The sequence below is a fragment of the Magnolia sinica genome, chromosome 9 (assembly GCF_029962835.1).
Source record: "Magnolia sinica isolate HGM2019 chromosome 9, MsV1, whole genome shotgun sequence".
Classification (NCBI taxonomy): Eukaryota; Viridiplantae; Streptophyta; class Magnoliopsida; order Magnoliales; family Magnoliaceae; genus Magnolia; species Magnolia sinica.
Window position 1 is genome coordinate 83,416,126 of NC_080581.1, and position 19,500 is coordinate 83,435,625.

A 19,500-nucleotide genomic window follows, 5' to 3' on the forward strand; every position below is an offset into this window, starting at 1 on the left:
ATTCCCTTGAGTTCTTTGGTTCTTCTCCTAGCTCCAATCCGCTTAGTATGGATGCATTAGAATAAATGCCTCACATGGAAAAATCAGCACAAGCACTCTATCAACAAATATAGTGAATTCTTTCATTCCCTTTGTCCAAAGTGCTAGAGTCCAAAAAAGAATTCCCATTCCCACTCCATATCCAACTCCAAAGCCAATCCACATGGATTTCCAGTCATATTTGCTTTCCGATTGTGCCAATGGTGGTGAAGCCTCAACGTGTTCACATTTCTTTGACAGTGGAGTGCCACATAATCCCGAGTTCCCTAGAAAAGATTTATTTGTGAATGTATTGAATTGTGGACCTTGCGGTATGCTTCCAATGAGGAAGTTTTCCGAAAGGTCCAACACGGCAAGGAAGTTTAGCTTTGTCAGCTGCCAAGGAATCTCTCCTGACACATTATTATGTGACAGATCTAATGACTCAAGAGCTTTAATGTTTCCGAGTGATGCTGGAATTCTGCTTGTGAAATGGTTATAGGACATATTAAGCACAACCAAAGACTTTAAATTCCCAACCGATTCTGGAATGTCCCCATGAAATTGGTTATTTGAGAGATCCACTACCGTGAAAGCAGTAAGGATCTTTACAAGTTCCATTTTTAGCCCTTTACTCGTTATAATCACTTTATCTTGATAGTATCTCTTGCCAGCAGTTTTGCTAAGAACTTGAGATTGAGATTTGGTTTCCATCATTGCGTTCCAGCTCCTAAACAAATTAGATGGCAAGTTACCTGTGAAGCCATTGTATGAAAGATCGAAGATTTGTAAGAGTGGAAATGTATGATTTGCTTGGGGGTGCCCAATGGTGCCATGAAATCTGTTGGATGTCAAGATGAGAATGTGCAAATGGGACAAATTTTCTATCCAGAAAGGAAAGGTGTCATGTATTTGATTGTTTCCAAGGTTTAACACCTCTAGCTTCTTGCACCGAGCCAAAGAACTTGGCACCTGTCCTTTCAATTGATTTCCATTGAGATCAAGTGTCTTTAGAGTGCACTCCTCTTTGAATGTTTGAAGCAACGGGCCATGAAATGCATTTCCTCCAAGATTCAACACAATGAGGGCATCACTGATTTGACCCAAACATGGTGGAATAAAACCACTGAAGCGGTTGTGAGACAAATTGAGGACTTGTAAGGAAGTGCAATTGCAAATAAGTGAGGGAACTTCTCCACTAAAATGATTGCTTGAAAGTGAAAAGAAAATAGAAAATAGAGGAGGGATTGGGATTGAGCCTTTTAGCTTGTTAAAGCTTAGGTCAAGATGTTGCAATGAGCTTAAAGAATGATAGGGAAATGGTTGCTCTAATCCCTCGAGTGCATTGTGAGAAAGATTCAAATAATATAAACTACCGTTTCCCAACTTCCATAGCCACTTCGGTATTTCACCATTGATGTTGTTGTTGGAAAGGTCTATGAAATGCATAAATTCTTGGTTTCTTAAGATATTTGGAAATTTGGTAACGTTACAAGATCTCAAGGACAAATATTGAATATGGGGAAAGGACATGGAGGTTGAATTGCTTCTGCCATCATGGACTGAGAAGTTGTTATCTGAAAGATCTAAGAGCCAGAGGTTCTCAAGGTTTTGGAATAAGCCAAGGTCCACATCACCACTGAAATTGTTTGATGAAAGAGAGAGGTATTCAAGCTTTGTGAGTTCAAAGATGGACATCGGAATAGGCCCCTCCAACTTGTTGTTATCCAAGCCGATTGCGTTTATCAGAGAAGAGGATGGGTTGTGGAACTCACCAAGTTGACCACTAAATTGGTTTTCTTGGAGATACAACAGTTGTAATGATGGGAGTGAAAACAATGACGATGGAATGGTCCCATTGAGTGAATTGTTGGACAAAACAATGATCTGTAGCACTGAAGAGGATGTGTACTGGAACTGGTCAAGTTGACCACTAAATTGATTTTCTTCCATATGCACCTCTTGTAATGATGGGAGTGAAAACAATGATGATGGGATGGTCCCACTGAGTGAATTGTTGGAAAAGTTGATCTCCGTACAATTATGAAGTGCATTTCCATACAAAGAAGGGATTGTGCCGTTGAAACTATTGGAGTCAAGTCTGAGCTCTATGACCGTTGTGAGTTGAAAGATCGACCTTGGAATGGGCCCCTCCAACTTGTTTTCATACAAGTAGATGTTCTCAAGTAGTGAAGAGGATGTGTTTTGGAACTCCCCAAGCTCACCACTAAATTGGTTTTTTTGGAGATGAAGCACCCGTAATGATGGGAGTGAAAACAATGATGATGGGATTCGACCGCTGAAACCATTGGTTGAAAGATCCAAATGAACAAGGTTGCTAAGGTTGGCAAGAGAGGATGGCAATGGTCCGCTTAAGCCATTGGATGAAAGATCCAAATGAGCGAGGTTGCTGAGGTTGCCAAGAGAGGATGGCAATAGTCCGCTGAAACCACTGGATGAAAGATCCAAATAAATGAGGTTGCTGAGGTTGCCAAGAGAGGATGGAAATGGGCTTCCTGGATAGCAAGAACTGAGTACTAACTTGGTCAGCAGTGTGAAATTACCGTACGAATCTTGTAGATTGCTACAAAATCCAGTGGCGGATAGGTACAGCTGCCTGATAGTATTGTTTGGAGGGATTTCGCCAGCTGTGAGGAGAGGATTGTAAGATACATCCAGGGTTTGTAGGTTTGGCAGGCTGAAAATACTCTTGGGTATGGCTGAAGACAGATTGTTTAGACGGAGGTAGAGTTCAGATAGGAAATGGAGCTTGGAAAGGGAAGGATGGATGGGGCCTGAAAGATGACAGCCTTTCAAGCTCAACTTTTGGAGAAGAGGGAGTGCCGAGGATAAGGCCAAGCCCCACTCGCTACCCTGAACTGAGATGTTTGCCCAACTGAGATGGAGTTCTCTCAGACTGGACAGATTTTGGACGAATGCTCTGATGCTTGGGTTTTTGAGTTGAAGGGAATTGTAAGATAGATCGAGAGACACCAAAGTGGTCAAGCGGGAGATTTCCAGTGGGATTTGGCCATAAAATTTCAAATGAGAGAGGTTGAGATGGGTCAAACTGGTGAGATGTTCAAACCCAGAAGGAATTGGAGAGCCATCGAAGTTATTGTAAGCGAAGTTGAGCCTCTGCAGGCTCTGAAGACGAAAGAGGCTTACAAAATCAATCCGACCGAAAATACGGAGCTCGCTGAGGTCGAGACTGGTCACGTGACCAGTGGCACCATGGCACGTGATGCCTTCCCAAGAACAGCAATCCCTGTTACCAGGATTCCAAGAAGTGAGTCTAGTCTTGGAGTACTCACCAGAGAAGTTAAAGCCCTGTTTCAAGTGGAGCAAAGCAGAGAAGTGGTCTTCAATGCATTGTTGTTGGATTGAGAATGCCTTGCTGTTACTGACACTGGCAAAGACAAAAGAGGAAGAGAAAAGGAAGGAAGAGAATAAGAGAAACCTAAATAAGGAAGGGAGAACAAAGAAGAAGATTGGAAATGGAAACGGTTTATTAGTAAGAGAGGAGATGTGGAGGTGATCCATTTGATTTGGACTGGGGGATTTGTGATAGGAAGAGAATACGTGGGGGAGGCATTATATAGGCGAGAGGGAGTGGGCTTTTCACTTGGTTGCCTAATAACAAGTCGCACATTTGCGAGGGATGAGGACCACTCATCACGCAGCCAGTACAGTTGATGAAGTCTTTCCACTTCTTTATTATTATTATTATTATTTTTTATGATTTTCTTTTTATTTCATTTTTTTTTTTCTTCCGTCTTGGGTCATCCAATCTTTGAACCAGATAACTGGTCTAGATCAATCCACAGGTGGAATTGTCCAATCTGTCCATGGTGGGCCACCACTGTTTTCTAATGTTTTGGGCTTTTTAGCCATCGATATGGCTGATTTGGGCCCTTTGGTTTATATTCCATATTTTGTCAATTTGTACAGTCTTGATAGGATCCCAACCATTGATCTAACGTTGGACATCTCGGATGATCTGTCCTCGAAGACAACGACTAGAAAAGAACAAATTCCAATTTTTAACGATTGTAACTTCTCTTTGCCCTACACTGATTTATATTTTAGATCCACACCGTCCATCAACTTTTACGGATCATTTTAGAGCATTAGCCCAAAAATGAGGCACATCCAAAGCTCAATTGGACCACACCACAGAAGTAGCGGGAATTGAATGACTATTATTGAAATCTTCTTAGAGTCTGTAAGGTTTATTAGCCATCGAACCTCTTCATAAGGTCACAAACACCTGGATGAAGATGAAGGGAAAACAAAAATATTAACTTCTTGATCAAAGTCTTATGTGGCCTCAAGAAGTTTCATATGGTTGGCTTCTGATTCGTGCTGTTTCTGTAGTGTGGCCCACTTAGTCCTTGGATCTGCCTAGTTTTTGTATCATTTAGTAAAATTGTATGAAAAAAATATATGAACAGTGTGGATCTGATATATACCTCATGATGAGGCCCACGAAAGTTTCACATGTCCACACTTCCGGTTTCTTCTCTGTACCTGGAATGTGCTGCACCACGAAGCGTGGATTAGGTGTGATCTGGGACTCACTGCGAAGGTGCGGCTCTATCAGGGTTGCCCACCTTGATGTGTGTATTCTCTATCCACTCCATCCATCTGTTTTTTCATATCATTTTAGAGAATTACTTCAAAAAAATGGAGCAGATACAATTATCAGGTGGACCATACCATAGGAAATTATTCAACAGATTAGATAGTAAATAAAAACTAAGAAAACATTAAGGTGGGCCCTAAGAAGTTTCAAATAGTGGTGTGTTCAATCATCAATGTTTCTCGGAGCATGGTCCACCTAATAATTGGATCATCTTAAGTTTTGGAATAATTCTCTAAAATGATCTTAAAAAACAGATGGGTGGAGTGGATACAAAATACACACAACAAGGTGGGCCCCACAGTATGGGCTGCACCGTCTTGGGTGAGGTCGGGTCTATCATGAACAAAAATGTAAACTTTCTAATTTTGCAACAACTGTGTTAGTGAGCATTTACTAGACCAATAAAGTGAAAAATATCCTATTGTCTTATTTCAATAAACAAGTGTTCATGAATCAAATGTTAGAATTATTCAATTAATTCATTTTTTTGAGATTAGTACTTAGTACATATGGCTACCACAATTTAGTCCATTAAATGAGTTAATATAGTCCACATGTATAGTTTTTTTTTTTTTTTTTCACATGCACACACACCCCACACCCCACACACTCATGCAGTAGTGGGCTTTCACCACCTATGGATACTCGAACCCTTGACTGGGTGAGTCTACCACCTGAGCAAGGGAAAGGATCCACATGTATAGTTTATGATGTTGAACGTGTCAGATATAAATTCCTAGCATGGTTGGACCAAAAGAAGGTGAACCGTAAATTGATCACAACTTTTGATTCGGCCATCGTTACGGGACATATAACCTATCAATCTTTACTGAAATGGACTATCCAAGGTGAACTGACTCACAAAGTGGGTTGCATCTATCTGTTTTTTTCATATCCTTTTTTGTTATTTTATTTTTCATTTTTGTCTTCCCTGTTTTCTAAGAAACGATCTTTGTGGTCCACTGTGAATTGGTTTAGGCTACATAAACCATCAGCAATGGCCACACATTAATATAAGTGGGTCTGCAACCCAAAAGTTTGTGAGCCCCATCGTGATGTCTATTAGACATCTACTCCGTTCATCAGTTTCACCAGATCATATTAGCTCATGATCATAAAAATTAGTAAAATTAGATCTCAAGTGGGCTGCATGACTGGAAGCATCCACCATTGGTACCTTCCTGTAGCGCATGGTTATGCTTGTATGCATTCCTACCGGTTTGTAAGGTTAACCCCACTAGGAGGGAAAAAAACACAAATGTCAGCATGATAAAAAAACTTCCATTGGTGCAAAGGAAGTTTCAATGGCAGGCACTCAATCTCCCCTATTTATTATGGTGCAGCCTACTTGAGTTTCAAATCTGTTTGATTTTAGAGCTCATGTGCTAATTTAAGCCGGCACAAAGGCAATTTTATTTTATTTTTTTGAAAGGAACTTCTCATTGCATAGAATTGTAGCTATATACTGACTGGACCAACATTCGGGCACCCCTATCATAAAAAGAGATGGAGGGCCGCCTATCATATGGAATGCCCCTACAAGGCACAATCGAGGACTCCCTATAATTTTTTAATGGCTCCCACACTTGTTTTATCAAGCACTAATAATCCCCTAATATGCTGCGGGAGCTCGGCTGAGATCTTGAACATAGAAGTCTCCTTCGAGGCGCTACCGAATCGGGCCAGAGCTTCAGCCTAGGGCATTTTCCTCCCTCAGGATATGGCAATTCACTTTGTAGACAGGGCTCCTATGACTACGGTTGCTGGAAATTTGCATCTCAGGGGATGAGGGAAGAGTTTTGATAGGGTACCATGCCCAAGCCACCGTTGCTAACCAAGATTGCATGTTAAACAACGATCTGCATCATTACTATTTTTGATTCTCACCTAATTAACGGCTATCTTAAGAAGTTTGTTGAGAAGGTGATCAGATTGGAAAAGGGAGTCTCTTGCATGGACATAGACTTCAAAGCCACTCTTCCAAAATGCATGTGCCATGAAAAGAGAGGTAAAAGATGGATGACAGGAAATTATGAAAAGACCTCTATTTATCAAAATGTAGACCCCACATGTGAAATCGAGAGCTAAAAGATTGACGACAATTGTGAGTCATGCATCCACGTCAAATCTTCCCTCAATGTATTCATGCCAGCATAAAAAGCTATGCAGATGTGACACGAAATGACCTCATTGATCAAAATGTGGATCCCACATGGGAAAAAAGTGGCAAAGGATTGATGACAAGGGGGTCATGCACATCCCGTTTGTCAATTTATTCACACCGGGGTAGAAAGTCGTGCATATGGTGACTATTGGAAGACCTCCATCTATCAAAATGTGAATCTCACATGTGAAAAAAGAGGCAAAAGATCAATTGGTGATGAGCGAGTCAAGCACGTCGAACCTTCTATCAATATATTCACACTAGCGTAGAAAGTTGTGCATTGATGACCACAGAGAGACTTCAATCTATCCAAATGCAAACCTCACCTTCCTTCTTCTCAATTAATTTTCCTTAGAATACATTCCAGTGTATTGCTATTCGATACACTAGGTCTCTAGCCTTCCTATTTGGGTTCATCTTTCAATGGTTCAATCAATGCGCCTCACATTTGGATGGGGAAAACTATGCAAATATTTTAAACAAAAACTTTGAAACTCTATACAAAGGTTTTAGGGATGATACACAGGTAATTTAGAAATTGCATATTCAAACTAAATTATTCTAACTATGGTTTCCATTCAGATTTATCACCAACAAAAATCTAGGCTTGATTAATTTTCTAACCGTCAAATGGTGGAAATTTATTGGAAGGTTAAAATTGAAAGCAGGTGCTGTTTCAACAAATTTGTCTCCAAATCAGAGGATAGAGTTGTTCAACCATGCCTAGCCAGACTTTAGAACAGTCTTTAGCGGTGGTAGACAGTTTGGTCTATTTAATTCAAGTTAATGTATGCCACGCCTATATTTTCAGAATGGTCATGCGTCAAGCATCACACTTTGGAAGAGTATCAAATAACTATTAAATATCAAATCCTTTAATCGTTGGACTAGTTCCTTTTAAATATAAATGGTCTACTTAACCTTTGAAAAATCAATAGATTAACCTATTTCAATATCAGTTTTTTTTTTTTTTTAATTTTTTAATTTTTTTTTTTTTTTTGTTTTTTTAATCTCTTATAGACTATGAGGCCCATCATAATAAACAGTTTAGATTATTAAAAAGACCATGACCCCATGTATAATGTCCCAATGTATCCTATTGCAAGTCATGGGGATATACTATACCAAACCTTGCGTGTTGTTTCTTCCATCCAATATTCTTTTTTTCTTTTCTTTTCTTTTCTTTTCTTTTCTTTGTAGTAAAAGACCACGTACGCATGACTCTAGTTGTATGTATGTGTGAGTCTTCTGAATTGATTTGAAGAGTCAACATTGGCAGAAATAGGTGGGGACAACATAGGGTTAAAAATTTGACAGACGGGTGTTATCTTTTCATAGTTACCATCTGTACAACTTTCCACACTCCGTATGACTGAGTGGGTGCTTTTTTTTTTTTTTTTTGAAGAAAACTTTTCATTAAACACCAAAATTTATAACTCTTCGGGTGGGGCCCAACAAAAAGGGGCGAGCCACACCTATCATATGCAACAACAGACCAAAAACAGACGGCAACTGACACAGGCGCCAGGGGACGAGTTACCGTAAAAAACGTTTCCTGATCGCACCCCATTTTTTGGACTGAGTGGGTGCTTGACTTGCTGATTATCATATCTTTGTTATATATTACAAATTCATAAGTTTCTGGCAACAAAAGATATAATAGTGGGTTTAATGATTCTAATCTGTCATCTAGAATTTCTTACCTTAGCTTCATGTTCGAGATTTAAGGTTAATTTTTGCCATCATAAAGGATTAGAAATAGTGTCATGTATCTATACATTGTTTGACATGAGCTAATATAAGTGCAAGCATTTAAAAAGAAATTATAAGCATGACATACAAGTAATTCAAATTTAACCATCCAAATTATGAGTAGTCTCAATTTAGATATATCATGAACAAAATTTTAAAATTTAAATTCGTTTGGTTCTTTGATAGTAGGTTGGTGAGCATTTACTGGATCAATAAGAAGAATTCTTCAACCAATTTGATTTTGGGACAGTGACTTGGTAAGGATGGGTCCCTACTCATGGCTTAGTGGTAGCCAGTGTATGTTTCAACATTGAGGTCATGGGTTCAAGTCCCCATGTGGCATGTGGGGTGAGTTTGCCAATAAAAAAATTTAAAAAAGAAAAAAGAAAAAAAGAAGGATGGATGCCAGAAATTAGTCCGTTAAATCTGAATTAATATAGTCCACATGTACAATTTACAACTGCATTTGTGTCAAGCATGTTATTATGCAAGAACATCAAATACTTGGAAACTCAAAACTAAGAAATTTATGATTCAATAGCCTGAGTGTAGGGTACTAGTAAAAGTATGGCTGGAGGAACATTTTTATGCTCACAGTAATACTTGTGTATCATCCAAACCATGAATCCATCGAGGCCCACCAAGAAAATGGGGTGCACCTAAACTCATGCTGATCCAAAACTCACACAGCCGGCCCACACCATATGAATCAATGGGAGAGCACGCCCAGCCTTTTGGAAATCTTGCCCAAACCTCACCAATGGCCATTACCCTCTGATGGATCTGATCCGCTAAAAAATTCATTAAGAGTATTGGACTGACTAGCCTGAGTATGACATTAAGGTTCCTAGCCTCAACATTGGATGCGTATGATTTATTAAAAATAAAAATAAAAAATCATTTATACTTTTCCCTTTTACGTTCACCCCCACACACTACGCTGTAGTGCGATTGCACCACCTATGGATACTCGAGCCCTGCACACACACCCACGCTGAGGTGGGATTTCACCACCTATGGTTACTCGAACTCATGACCAGGTGTTGAAACTCCTGAGAGTCTACCACCGGAGCAAGGGTGAGGATCCAATCGGACTCAACCTGAGATGGGTTATGGTTGGGAAAGTGATTGATCAAGTTGGGCTTTGGTCAGATTGGGGTGGCTAGGGGTGCAACTTGGTTAGGTCAATTCAAACATTCTTAGTATGACCTGAACTTTGGTTTGCGTTATTGGTTGGGGTCGAAAATCCTTAAACTGACCGAAGTTGGGTTGGGTTTGGGTTGAGGCTTTGGGCAAACTGACCAAACCCAAATCAAACGTTATATGCATAACATTTAGACGCCAGTCATGGCTAATGCATATTATATAAATTTGGAAAGGAATGCCTATCCTTAGAACCTTTGTGGGCTCCACTTTGATGTTTATATGCCATACAAACCGTTTATAAAGTCATTTTAACGGTGTTGTTCAATCCCACTGTTTCCTCTCTTGTGGGTCACGTGGGTCTTGCATTATACTCGTTTTTTGGTTGCTGTTTCCTCTCGAGTAGGTCACTTGGGTCCTACTCGTTTTTGGCCGATGTTTCCTCACTGGGTCTTGCATTCTACTCGTTTTTTGTCATTGTTTCCTCCTGTGTAAGTCACTTGGGTCTTTCATTCTACTCGTTCTTGGTCGTTGTCTCCTCTCATGTAGGTCACTTGGGTCTTGCATTTTACTCGTTTTTGGTAGCTGTTTCCACCCGTGTGGGTCACTTGGGTCTTACATTCTACTCGTTTTTGGTCGTTGTTCCTCCCGTGTGGGTCACCTGGGTCTCACGTTCTACTCGGTTTTGGTTGCATGTACTAAATGAATTTGCAAAAATGAGAGGCTTGCGTGTACCAGCACCACCGACCTTCCTGTGTTGACATTACATGTGAGTCATACGTTCATTTTCCGCCAGAAATGACCACCTTACATAAAGCAGTAGGGACTGATACCTACCGTTGAAACCTTTTATGAGCCCCACCATTATGCTTATTTACCATATATCTAACTTATTTGTAGGATCATATATAGTACTGGATGAATGGAAAAAACAAATACCAGGACTACTATGCCCCCAAGAAGTTTTCTAGGGTAGGTATTCACTCCCACTGCTTTTTGTGGTGTGGTCCAGCTGTGCTTTGGATCTGCCTATCTTTTTATTTCAAGCACTAAAATGATCTTGCAAAATGTATAAACAGTTTTGATATAACGCGTGCACGCGCGTGCACACACACACACACAGGGACTATATAAGTTGGTGACGTCTACAACACCATGGAGTTTGGTGGTGTGTCCACCACCAAGCAATACTCTTCCACAATCAGCGTCATGCGCAACCCAGGACGTCCATTTCCCTAAATCCTCGTGGTTGGTGGATTCCTAACTTTGAAACTAATGTGATATATGTGCCTTACATCCACACCGTTCATCCATTTTGATAACTCATTTAGGGCATGATCCCAAAAATGAAGCAGATTCAAATACTATGTGGATTACACCATAGGAAACCATCCTTTTTGAATCCCCCCATTAAAAACTTTACGGGGACCCCCAGACGTTTATTTTACATCCAACCTGTTGATAAGGTCACTAAGACCTGGATGAAGAGACCACGCAATTATCAGCTTGATCCAAAGCTTTTGTTCCCACGGATTTTTTTTAATAGTTGGTAACCAGTATTTCATGTACTATGGTCCACCTGATACTGAATATGTTTCATTTTTGAGATCATGCCCTAAAATGAGTTTTCAAAATGGCTGGATGGTGTGGATTCACAGTATATATATCAAGGTGGGCCCCACAATCTAAGGATCCACCGAAGTGGCCATCGACTATCCCAATCCGCATCCTATATTTTTACAACCACCACTGCACACTTCCTAAGCCCCACCCTGATGCTTATCAAGGCTATCCAACCTGTTGACAAGGCCACACATATGTACGAAGGGAAGACACAAAAATCAGCTTGATTTGAAATCCATTGCTCCAACATGTTTATAATGGTAGGCATTCAATCACTAGCATGTCCTGTGGCAGAGTCCTCCTGTGCTTCAGACTGGCTCATTTTTAGGTTCATGGCCTAAAATGAGATTACAAAATGAACTGATGGCATGATCACGCTCATGAATAAAAGTGAGCCCTGTAGAATCTTCTGCATTATTGTCCCTTGTAATGGGTATAACAGTAAAAAAATAGAGGTTGCGCGATCATATTAGCACATGATCATAAAAATTAGTAAAATCAGATCTCAAGTGGGCTGCACGAGGGGAACATCCACCATTGGTATCTTCCTGTAGCGCACGGTTAAGTTTATATGCATTCCTATCTGTTTATAAGGTAACCCCACTAGGATGAAAGAAAACACAAATGTCAGCATAATAAAAAAAACTTCTGTTGGTGCAAAGGAAGTTTCAATGGCAGGCACTCAATCTCCCCTATTTATTATGGTGCAGCCTACTTGAGTTTCAACTCTGTTTGATTTTAGAGCTCATGTGCTAATTTAAGCCGGCACAAAGGCAATTCACATTGTAGACAGGGCTCCTATGACTACGGTTGCTGGAAATTTGCATCCCAGGGAATGAGGGAAGAGTTTTAATAGGGTACCATGCCCAAGCCACCCTTGCTAACAAGGATTGCATGTTAAACGATGATCTACACCATTATTATTTTTGATTCTCACTTAATTAATGGCTATCCTGAGAAGTTTGTTGAGAAGGTGATTAAGTTGGAAAGGGAGTCTCTAGCATGGACATAGATTTCAAAGCCACTATTCCAAAATGCATGCACCATGAAAAGAGAGGTGATGATAGTAAGTTATGAAAAGACCTCCACTTATCAAAATGTAGACCCCACATGTGAAACGAGAGGGAAAGGATTGACTACAATTGTGAACCATGCACATCGAATCTTCATTCAATGTTTTCATGCCAACATAAAAAGCTATGCAGATGTGACTATGAAAAGACTTCATTGATCAAAACGTGGATCCCATACATGAAAAAAGAGGCAAAGGATTGATAACAAAGGAATCATGCACGTCAAACCCTATGTCAATTCATTCATGCAGGGGTAGAAAGTCATGCAGATGGTGGCTATGAAAAACCTCCATTTATCAAAATGTGAATCCCACACATGAAAAAAGAGGCAAAGGATTGATGACAAGCGAGTAAAGCACGTCGTACTTCCTATCAATATATTCACACTAGCGTAGAAAGTTGTGCATTGATGACCACAGAGAGACCTCAATCTATCAAAATGCGGACCTTACCTTCATTTTTCTCAATTAATTTTCCTTAGAATACATTCGGGTTTATTGCTATTCAATAGGACTCTAGCCTTCCTATTTGGGTTCATCTTTCAATGGTTCGATCCATGCGCCTCACATTTGGATGGGGAAAACTTAGCAAATATTTTAAACAAAAACTTTGATACTCTATACAAAGGTGTTAGGGATGATACACAGGTAATTTAGAAATTGCGTATTCAAACTAAATTATTCGAACTATGGTTTCCATTCAGATTTATCAGCAACAAAAATCTAGGCTTGGTTAATTTTATAACCGTCAAAAGGCGGACATTTATTGGAAGGTTAAAATTGAAAGCAGGTGCTGTTTCAACAAATTTGTCTACAAATCAGAGGCTAGAGTTGTTCGACCAGCCTAGCCAGACTTTAGAATGGTGACTTTAGCAGTACGTGGTAGGCAGTTTGGTCTATTTAGTTCAAGTTAATGTATGCCACAGGATATATTTTCAGAGTGGTTGCGCATGAAGCATCATACTTTGGAAGAGTATCAAATAACTACTAAATATCAAATCCTTTAATCGTTGGACTAGTTCCTTTTAAATATAAATGGACTTCTTAACCTTTGAAAAATCAATAGATTAACCTATTTCAATATCAGATTTTTTATTTTTATTTTTTGTTTTTTTTAATCTCTTATAGATTATGAGGCCCATCATTATAAACAGTTTAGATCATTAAAAAAACCATGACCCCATGGATATTGTCCCAACGTATCCTATTGCAAGTCGTGGGAATATACCATACCAAACCTTCGTGTTGATTCTTCCATCCAATAATCTTTTCTTATTTTTTCCTCTTCTTTGAAGTAAAAGACCACGCATGACTCTAGCTGTATATATGTGTGAGTCTTCTGAATTGATTTGAAGAGTCAAAATTGGCGGAAATAGGTGGGGACAACATATACAGGGCTTTTAGTTTCTGTTTCCTCCCATGTGGTTAACTTGGGTCTTGCATTCTACTCGTTTTTGGTCTGATGTACTAAATGAATTTGAAAACTGAGAAAAGAATTTGCAAAAATGAGAGGCTTGCGTGTACCAGCACCACCGACCTTTCTGTGTTGACGTTACACGTGAGTCATACATTCATTCGTGTATCAGCACCACCGACCTTCCTGTGTTGACGTTACTTGTGAGTCATACATTCATTTTGAGCCACAAATGACCACCTTACATAAAGCAGTAGGGACTGATACCTACCATTGAAACCTTTCATGGCCCCACCATGATGCTTATTTTTCATCTAAGTTATTTACAGGGTAAAGTAGAATGATTGTGTCCTACGCCCGCCCCACCATGATGCTTATTTTTCATCTAAGTTATTTACAGGGTAAAGTAGAATGGTTGTGTCCTACGCCCGCCCGTCTCCAGGTGGGAATAGGTATAGGAGCTTTGAACGGCCACCGTGATGTAATGTATGGGTTTTATCCACACCGTACATCTATTTTCTGTACCATTTCATCGTCTTTGAGAGATAATTCTAGGAGCTGCGACAAAAAATTATGTGTATCCAAAACTTAAGTGGGTCACACGAGAGGAAACAGCGGAGATTCAGTGTGAATCGTTGAAACATTCCTGGGGCTATAAAATTTTTGCGTCAGGCAATATTTTTGGTATTTTCACTTCATCCCAGTGGTAATGACCTTATAAACGGTTTGGATGTCATATAAGGTGTAGCCCAGGAAGGTTTCAAGGATATGAATTTCTTTCCCCAATTTCCCCTGTTGTGTGACCCACTTGAGTTTTGGATCCACCTAGTTTAAAGTCACATTTTCTAAAATGAGCTCTGTTTTAAGTCACATTTTCTAAAATGAGCTCTCAAAACAGATAAATGGGATGGATTTCTCACAAACATCTAGGTGGGCCCACCTAGCATCCTTGCACGGGAACTTCCTGCGAAAGGCTTTTGTTCGGCGAAGAAGTTTTCAAGGGTAGGCATTCACTCCCACTGCTTTTTGGGGTGTGGTCCACCTGAGATTTGGATCTACCTCTCTTTTTATTTCAAGCATTAAAATGATCTTGCAAAATGTATAAATAGTTTTGAAATATATATATATATATATATATATATATATATATATATCAATATCATGGTGGGCCTATATAACTTGGTGTCAGAGTTTGGTGGTGTGTGCACCATCACGCAATCCGCTGCTGGCAGCACCATATGCAACCCTGTATGTCCGTTTACATAGATCCATGGATCTATGGATTCGTAACTTTGAAACTACCGTGATGTATGTGCCTTACATCCACACCATTCATCCATTTTGATAACTCATTTAGGATATTATTCCAAAAATGAAGCAATTCAAATCCTATGCGGATCACACCACAGGAAACGGTCCTTTATTGAATTCCTGCCCTTAAAAACTTCAGAGGGACCACCGGACTTTTATTTTCCATCCAACCTGTTGATAAGGTCACCAAGACCTGGATGAAGAGACCACACAATTATCAGCTTCAACTTTTGTTCCCACGAAATCTTTTAATAGTTGATTACCACTGTTTCATTTACTATGGTCCACCTAATATTGAATATACTACATTTTTGAGAACATGCCCTAAAATGAGTTTTCAAAATGGCTGGACGGTGTGGATTCACGGTATATATATCAAGGTGGGCCCCACAATCCTTGGATCCACCAACGCTGCCCTGGAGGACCCCGGCCCGCATCCCATGTTTTTACAACCACACACATACTAGGGCCCACCCAAATGCTTACCAAGGCCATCCAACCTGTTGACAATGCCACACATATGGATGAAGGGAAAACACAAAATCAGCTTAATTTGAAATCCATTGCTCCAACATGTTTATAATGGTAGGCATTCCATCACTAGCTTATCAGGGCCATCCAACATGTTTATAATGTTTACAACCACTGCTGCACACTTAATTTTTAAGTTCATGGCTTAAAATGAGATCACAAAATGGATGGACGGCATCGATCACACTCATGAATAAAAGTGAGCCCCGTAGAATTTTCTGCATATTGTCCCTTGCAAGGGATATAACGGTAAAAAATAGAGGTTGTGAGGACAAATCCATCACAATTCCGTTTATCAACCCTGGTCAAGGTAAATTGAGTCTGGATCCTCTGTTTCCAGTAAACACGAATTGTTTGCTACCTCCAGGGATGTTATTAATTTGCATCTAATACACTAGTAGTTGATGATGTGGTCCAACAAAAAATGGAGGAAATAAAAAATTCATCCTTTGGGATGTATTGAACCTTTTTCTCTACTAATGAAATAGATTGCGTATCGAGTAAACTTTGTGGGGCCTACTGTATTTCTTTTATCCACTTTGTCCATTCATTTTTCCAAATAATGTTAAAGTATAAGCTCAAAATTGAAGCATATCCAAGGATCAAGTGGACCACACCATAGGAAACAGTGTGAATTCGACATCCACCATTTCAAAATTCTTAGGGCCCACAACAGTTTTGGATCAAATGGATATTTGTGTTTTCCTTTCATCGATGTATGTGTGATCTTATGAACTGGTTGGATGACAAATAAACATCACTGTAGGTTTTGGAAGGTTTCAATGGTGGAAATCATTATTCCCACTTTTTCCTGCAGTGTGGTCCACTTGAGCTTCAGATATGCTTTAATTTTTTGACTAATACCCTAAGATAATCTGGAAAAACAAAACGGATGGCATGGATAAGACACATACAACTGTGGTGGGCCCCACAGAGTTTACTCAGTACTAACCCCTTTCTCTTTCCTCTTCGAATCTATGTTGCAAAAGTATATCATATTGTATAGGAAATGTATTTCTATTAGAGATAATACCTCGATTCTCTAACAGAATATGACTATGGAGATGTAGGCATTAAGATTCAATTTTTGGACTGATGATCTCCAAACCCGATTCCATCACTCTGCTACGGAAGATGGGTGGTTACCCTCTTCACTTGCATTCAAATCTCCCTTTCTTGGGCAGGACTATTTTTGATCTGGCACTGGGATGGACTCTGCTGGACTATTTTGGCCCAATACAGGCTGGGTGGGGTTGGAATTATATAAAACAACTGGCCTAATTGAGACAATCTTGGCTCAGCTCAGCTTGGTTTGGCCAGCAGCTTATCCTAACTCAAGTTCGGCTCAGCTTGGTCTTCAAGTCTGATGTAGAGCGGGTCGCGGACAGTTACATGGCCAAGATGGATTAGAAAAGGCCCGGTCGACGACAGAAGTGATCCAGACCATCGAACCTTAAATCGGGCGTATCTTGCAATCCGGAATAAGTTATCTGACGTAAAATATATGATTTTGGGGTAGAACGAGCTACTGAAGCCAACCAACCCTGCTATGCCGGGTTGCGTAGCCCGGAATTGCGAAAAACTCCTGGATCGACGGTCGTTTCCCTGTTTTAATTTCGTTTTTACTATAAATAGTAAGTTTTAGTTTGATTATAACTCTTCATCCGTCGGGCTTTAGGAGTTGCGCCCAACGTGAAAAGAGCTTAGAATAATTAGGAGAACGGTTTGGTGAAGCCAAATAGGACACTTACTATTTTTGGCCGAAAACCTTGCGCACTAGTAGACATCACGACCGTCTATAAATAGTAAGTTTACTATTTATAGTAATTTGCGGATTCTAGGAGTTTGAGTTGTAGTTTGATTCTAATTTCTTTCCCATTGCTTGGTACCCCTATTTAAAGGGTTGTGAACTCGTTTTTATTCATGAATTAATCAATTTCGAATTTCTTAGAATTTATTTCTATTTTCTGCTTTCTTTCCTCGTGGATTCGAGAAGTCTCTATGAGGAGTCCAGAGAAGCTCCGTGGGTTCGGAGTAGTTATCCTCATCACATTCATCCCTGCGTCAATTGGTATCAAAGCGAGGATTCCCCTCGGGCTGATGGCAAACAATGAAGGTATGAATTAAAATCCTATGGACGGTGATCCAGGGATTCGTTATCTTTCGGAAAGAATGAAAGCTTTCCACCGGGAGAGTCAATTGACCATGCAAGGGCTGCATGCAACTCCCGACCGTCTTGCGGATGCGCTACTCCCGCCCCAAACCCTAGGTGGTGCTCCGCCACTTTTGGTTGCTCCCCCACCCATGGTGGCTCCACCACCCATGGTTGCTGTACGATGCAACCCCGATTTTCGTAGAGCACTACCAGTGGCAAACCGTAGGGCTATACCAGATGATTCAAGTTCTAGCGACGAGGACCTTAATGAGGGTTTTGCCAGACGACCAATCCATGAAGGTGATCATCTAGATCGTGCTGAAAGAGACTATCGAGGTAAGGCTGAACTTCCTAGTTTTAACGGTTTATTACATATAGAAGATTTTCTCGATTGGCTAGCCGAAGTAGAAAGATACTTTGATTACATGGACGTGCCAGATCATAAAAGGGTAAAATTGGTAGCGTTTAAATTAAAATCTGGTGCTTCTACATGGTGGGAACAATTACAACTCTCACGAGCCCGCCAAAACAAGGCGCCCATCTCATTATGGCCACGGATGAGACGCCTTCTTCGATCTCAATTTCTCCCCAGTGATTATGAGCAGATATTATTCTAGCAATATCAAAATTGTAGACAAGGAAATCGAACAGTCACAGATTATAATGAAGAATTCCAACGGCTGGCTACACGAAACGATCTGTCAGAATCTGAGTCACAGAATGTGGCACAATTTATAGGTGAGTTGCGACCGACAATTCAGGACCGAGTTCAGATGTACCCAGTCGGGACTGTGGATGAAGCAGTTCAATTGGCGGGTAGGGCAGAAACACAACTTGCAAGAGCTCCTGCTCGTCCATATCTTTCAACTCGACCCCCCATGACGGGTCCCACGCAGGATCCAGTGCTGTCATGAGGAAAAGACCCAGTACCTCAACTTTCTACAATCGCAAACCGTGATACGGGGAGCGGCTCATCTAGACCTCAATGTGTAGCACCCACAACAGCGAGTCCGAGTAGGATTCCAAATCCTTATGCTCGGCCAAGGTGGAACAATTGTTACCGCTGTGGCCAACCAAGCCACTTATCAAACACTTGTCCTCAGTGTCCCGCCGCACACTTGACTATAAACGAAGGGGGCACTGAAGATGAGGCTGCAGAAGAACATCACTTTGATGAACATGAACAAATCACTGAAGAAATAGCAGGTGGTGATGAAATGACGGGCGAAGATCGTAGCGAATTTCTAATTGTGAGGCGATTGCTGTATGCCCCACGAAAGGAATTACATCTACAACGACACAATATATTTCGTACTCGGTGCACCGTCAATGGAAAGGTCTGTGATGTGATCATAGACAGTGGTAGTAGCGAGAACATCATTTCAAGAGTGATGGTGGATAAGTTGTGGGTACCAACGATGAAACATCCTTCCCCGTACTCAATTGGCTGGATAAAAAGGGTGAATGAGACCAAGGTAACTGAACAATGCACTATCTCGTTTTCAATTGGCAAAAATTATAAAGATCAAATACTTTGTGACGTGGTCGATATGGAAGCTTATCATATGTTACTCGGTCGACCCTGACAGTCGAACCGTGATGCGACCCATCGGGGACGAGATAATGTTTACGTATTCGTCAAGGATAGTCAAAAAATAATCCTTACCCCTAT

General features: G+C 40.4%; 1 protein-coding gene across 1 annotated transcript; it reads right to left on the reverse strand.

Annotated features, from left to right (window-relative positions):
* Positions 1-42: 42 nt before the first annotated feature.
* On the reverse strand, positions 43-8,541 carry LOC131255268 (receptor-like protein 11). Its single transcript, XM_058255961.1, has 3 exons — positions 8,531-8,541; positions 1,550-3,427; positions 43-1,216 (listed from the first exon to the last, which is right to left on the reverse strand). Exons 1-3 carry the CDS (start codon positions 8,539-8,541, stop codon positions 43-45), a joined length of 3,063 nt encoding a protein of 1,020 aa, XP_058111944.1.
* Between the last annotated feature and the right edge of the window lie 10,959 nt (positions 8,542-19,500).

Excerpts from the sequence above, each read along its gene's own strand:
- LOC131255268 (XM_058255961.1), bottom strand. Across the intron at positions 1,217-1,549 it reads AGAAGCAATTCAACCTCCAT|TGGAGAAGTTCCCTCACTTA; the intron begins GTCCTTTCCCCA and ends CAATCATTTTAG.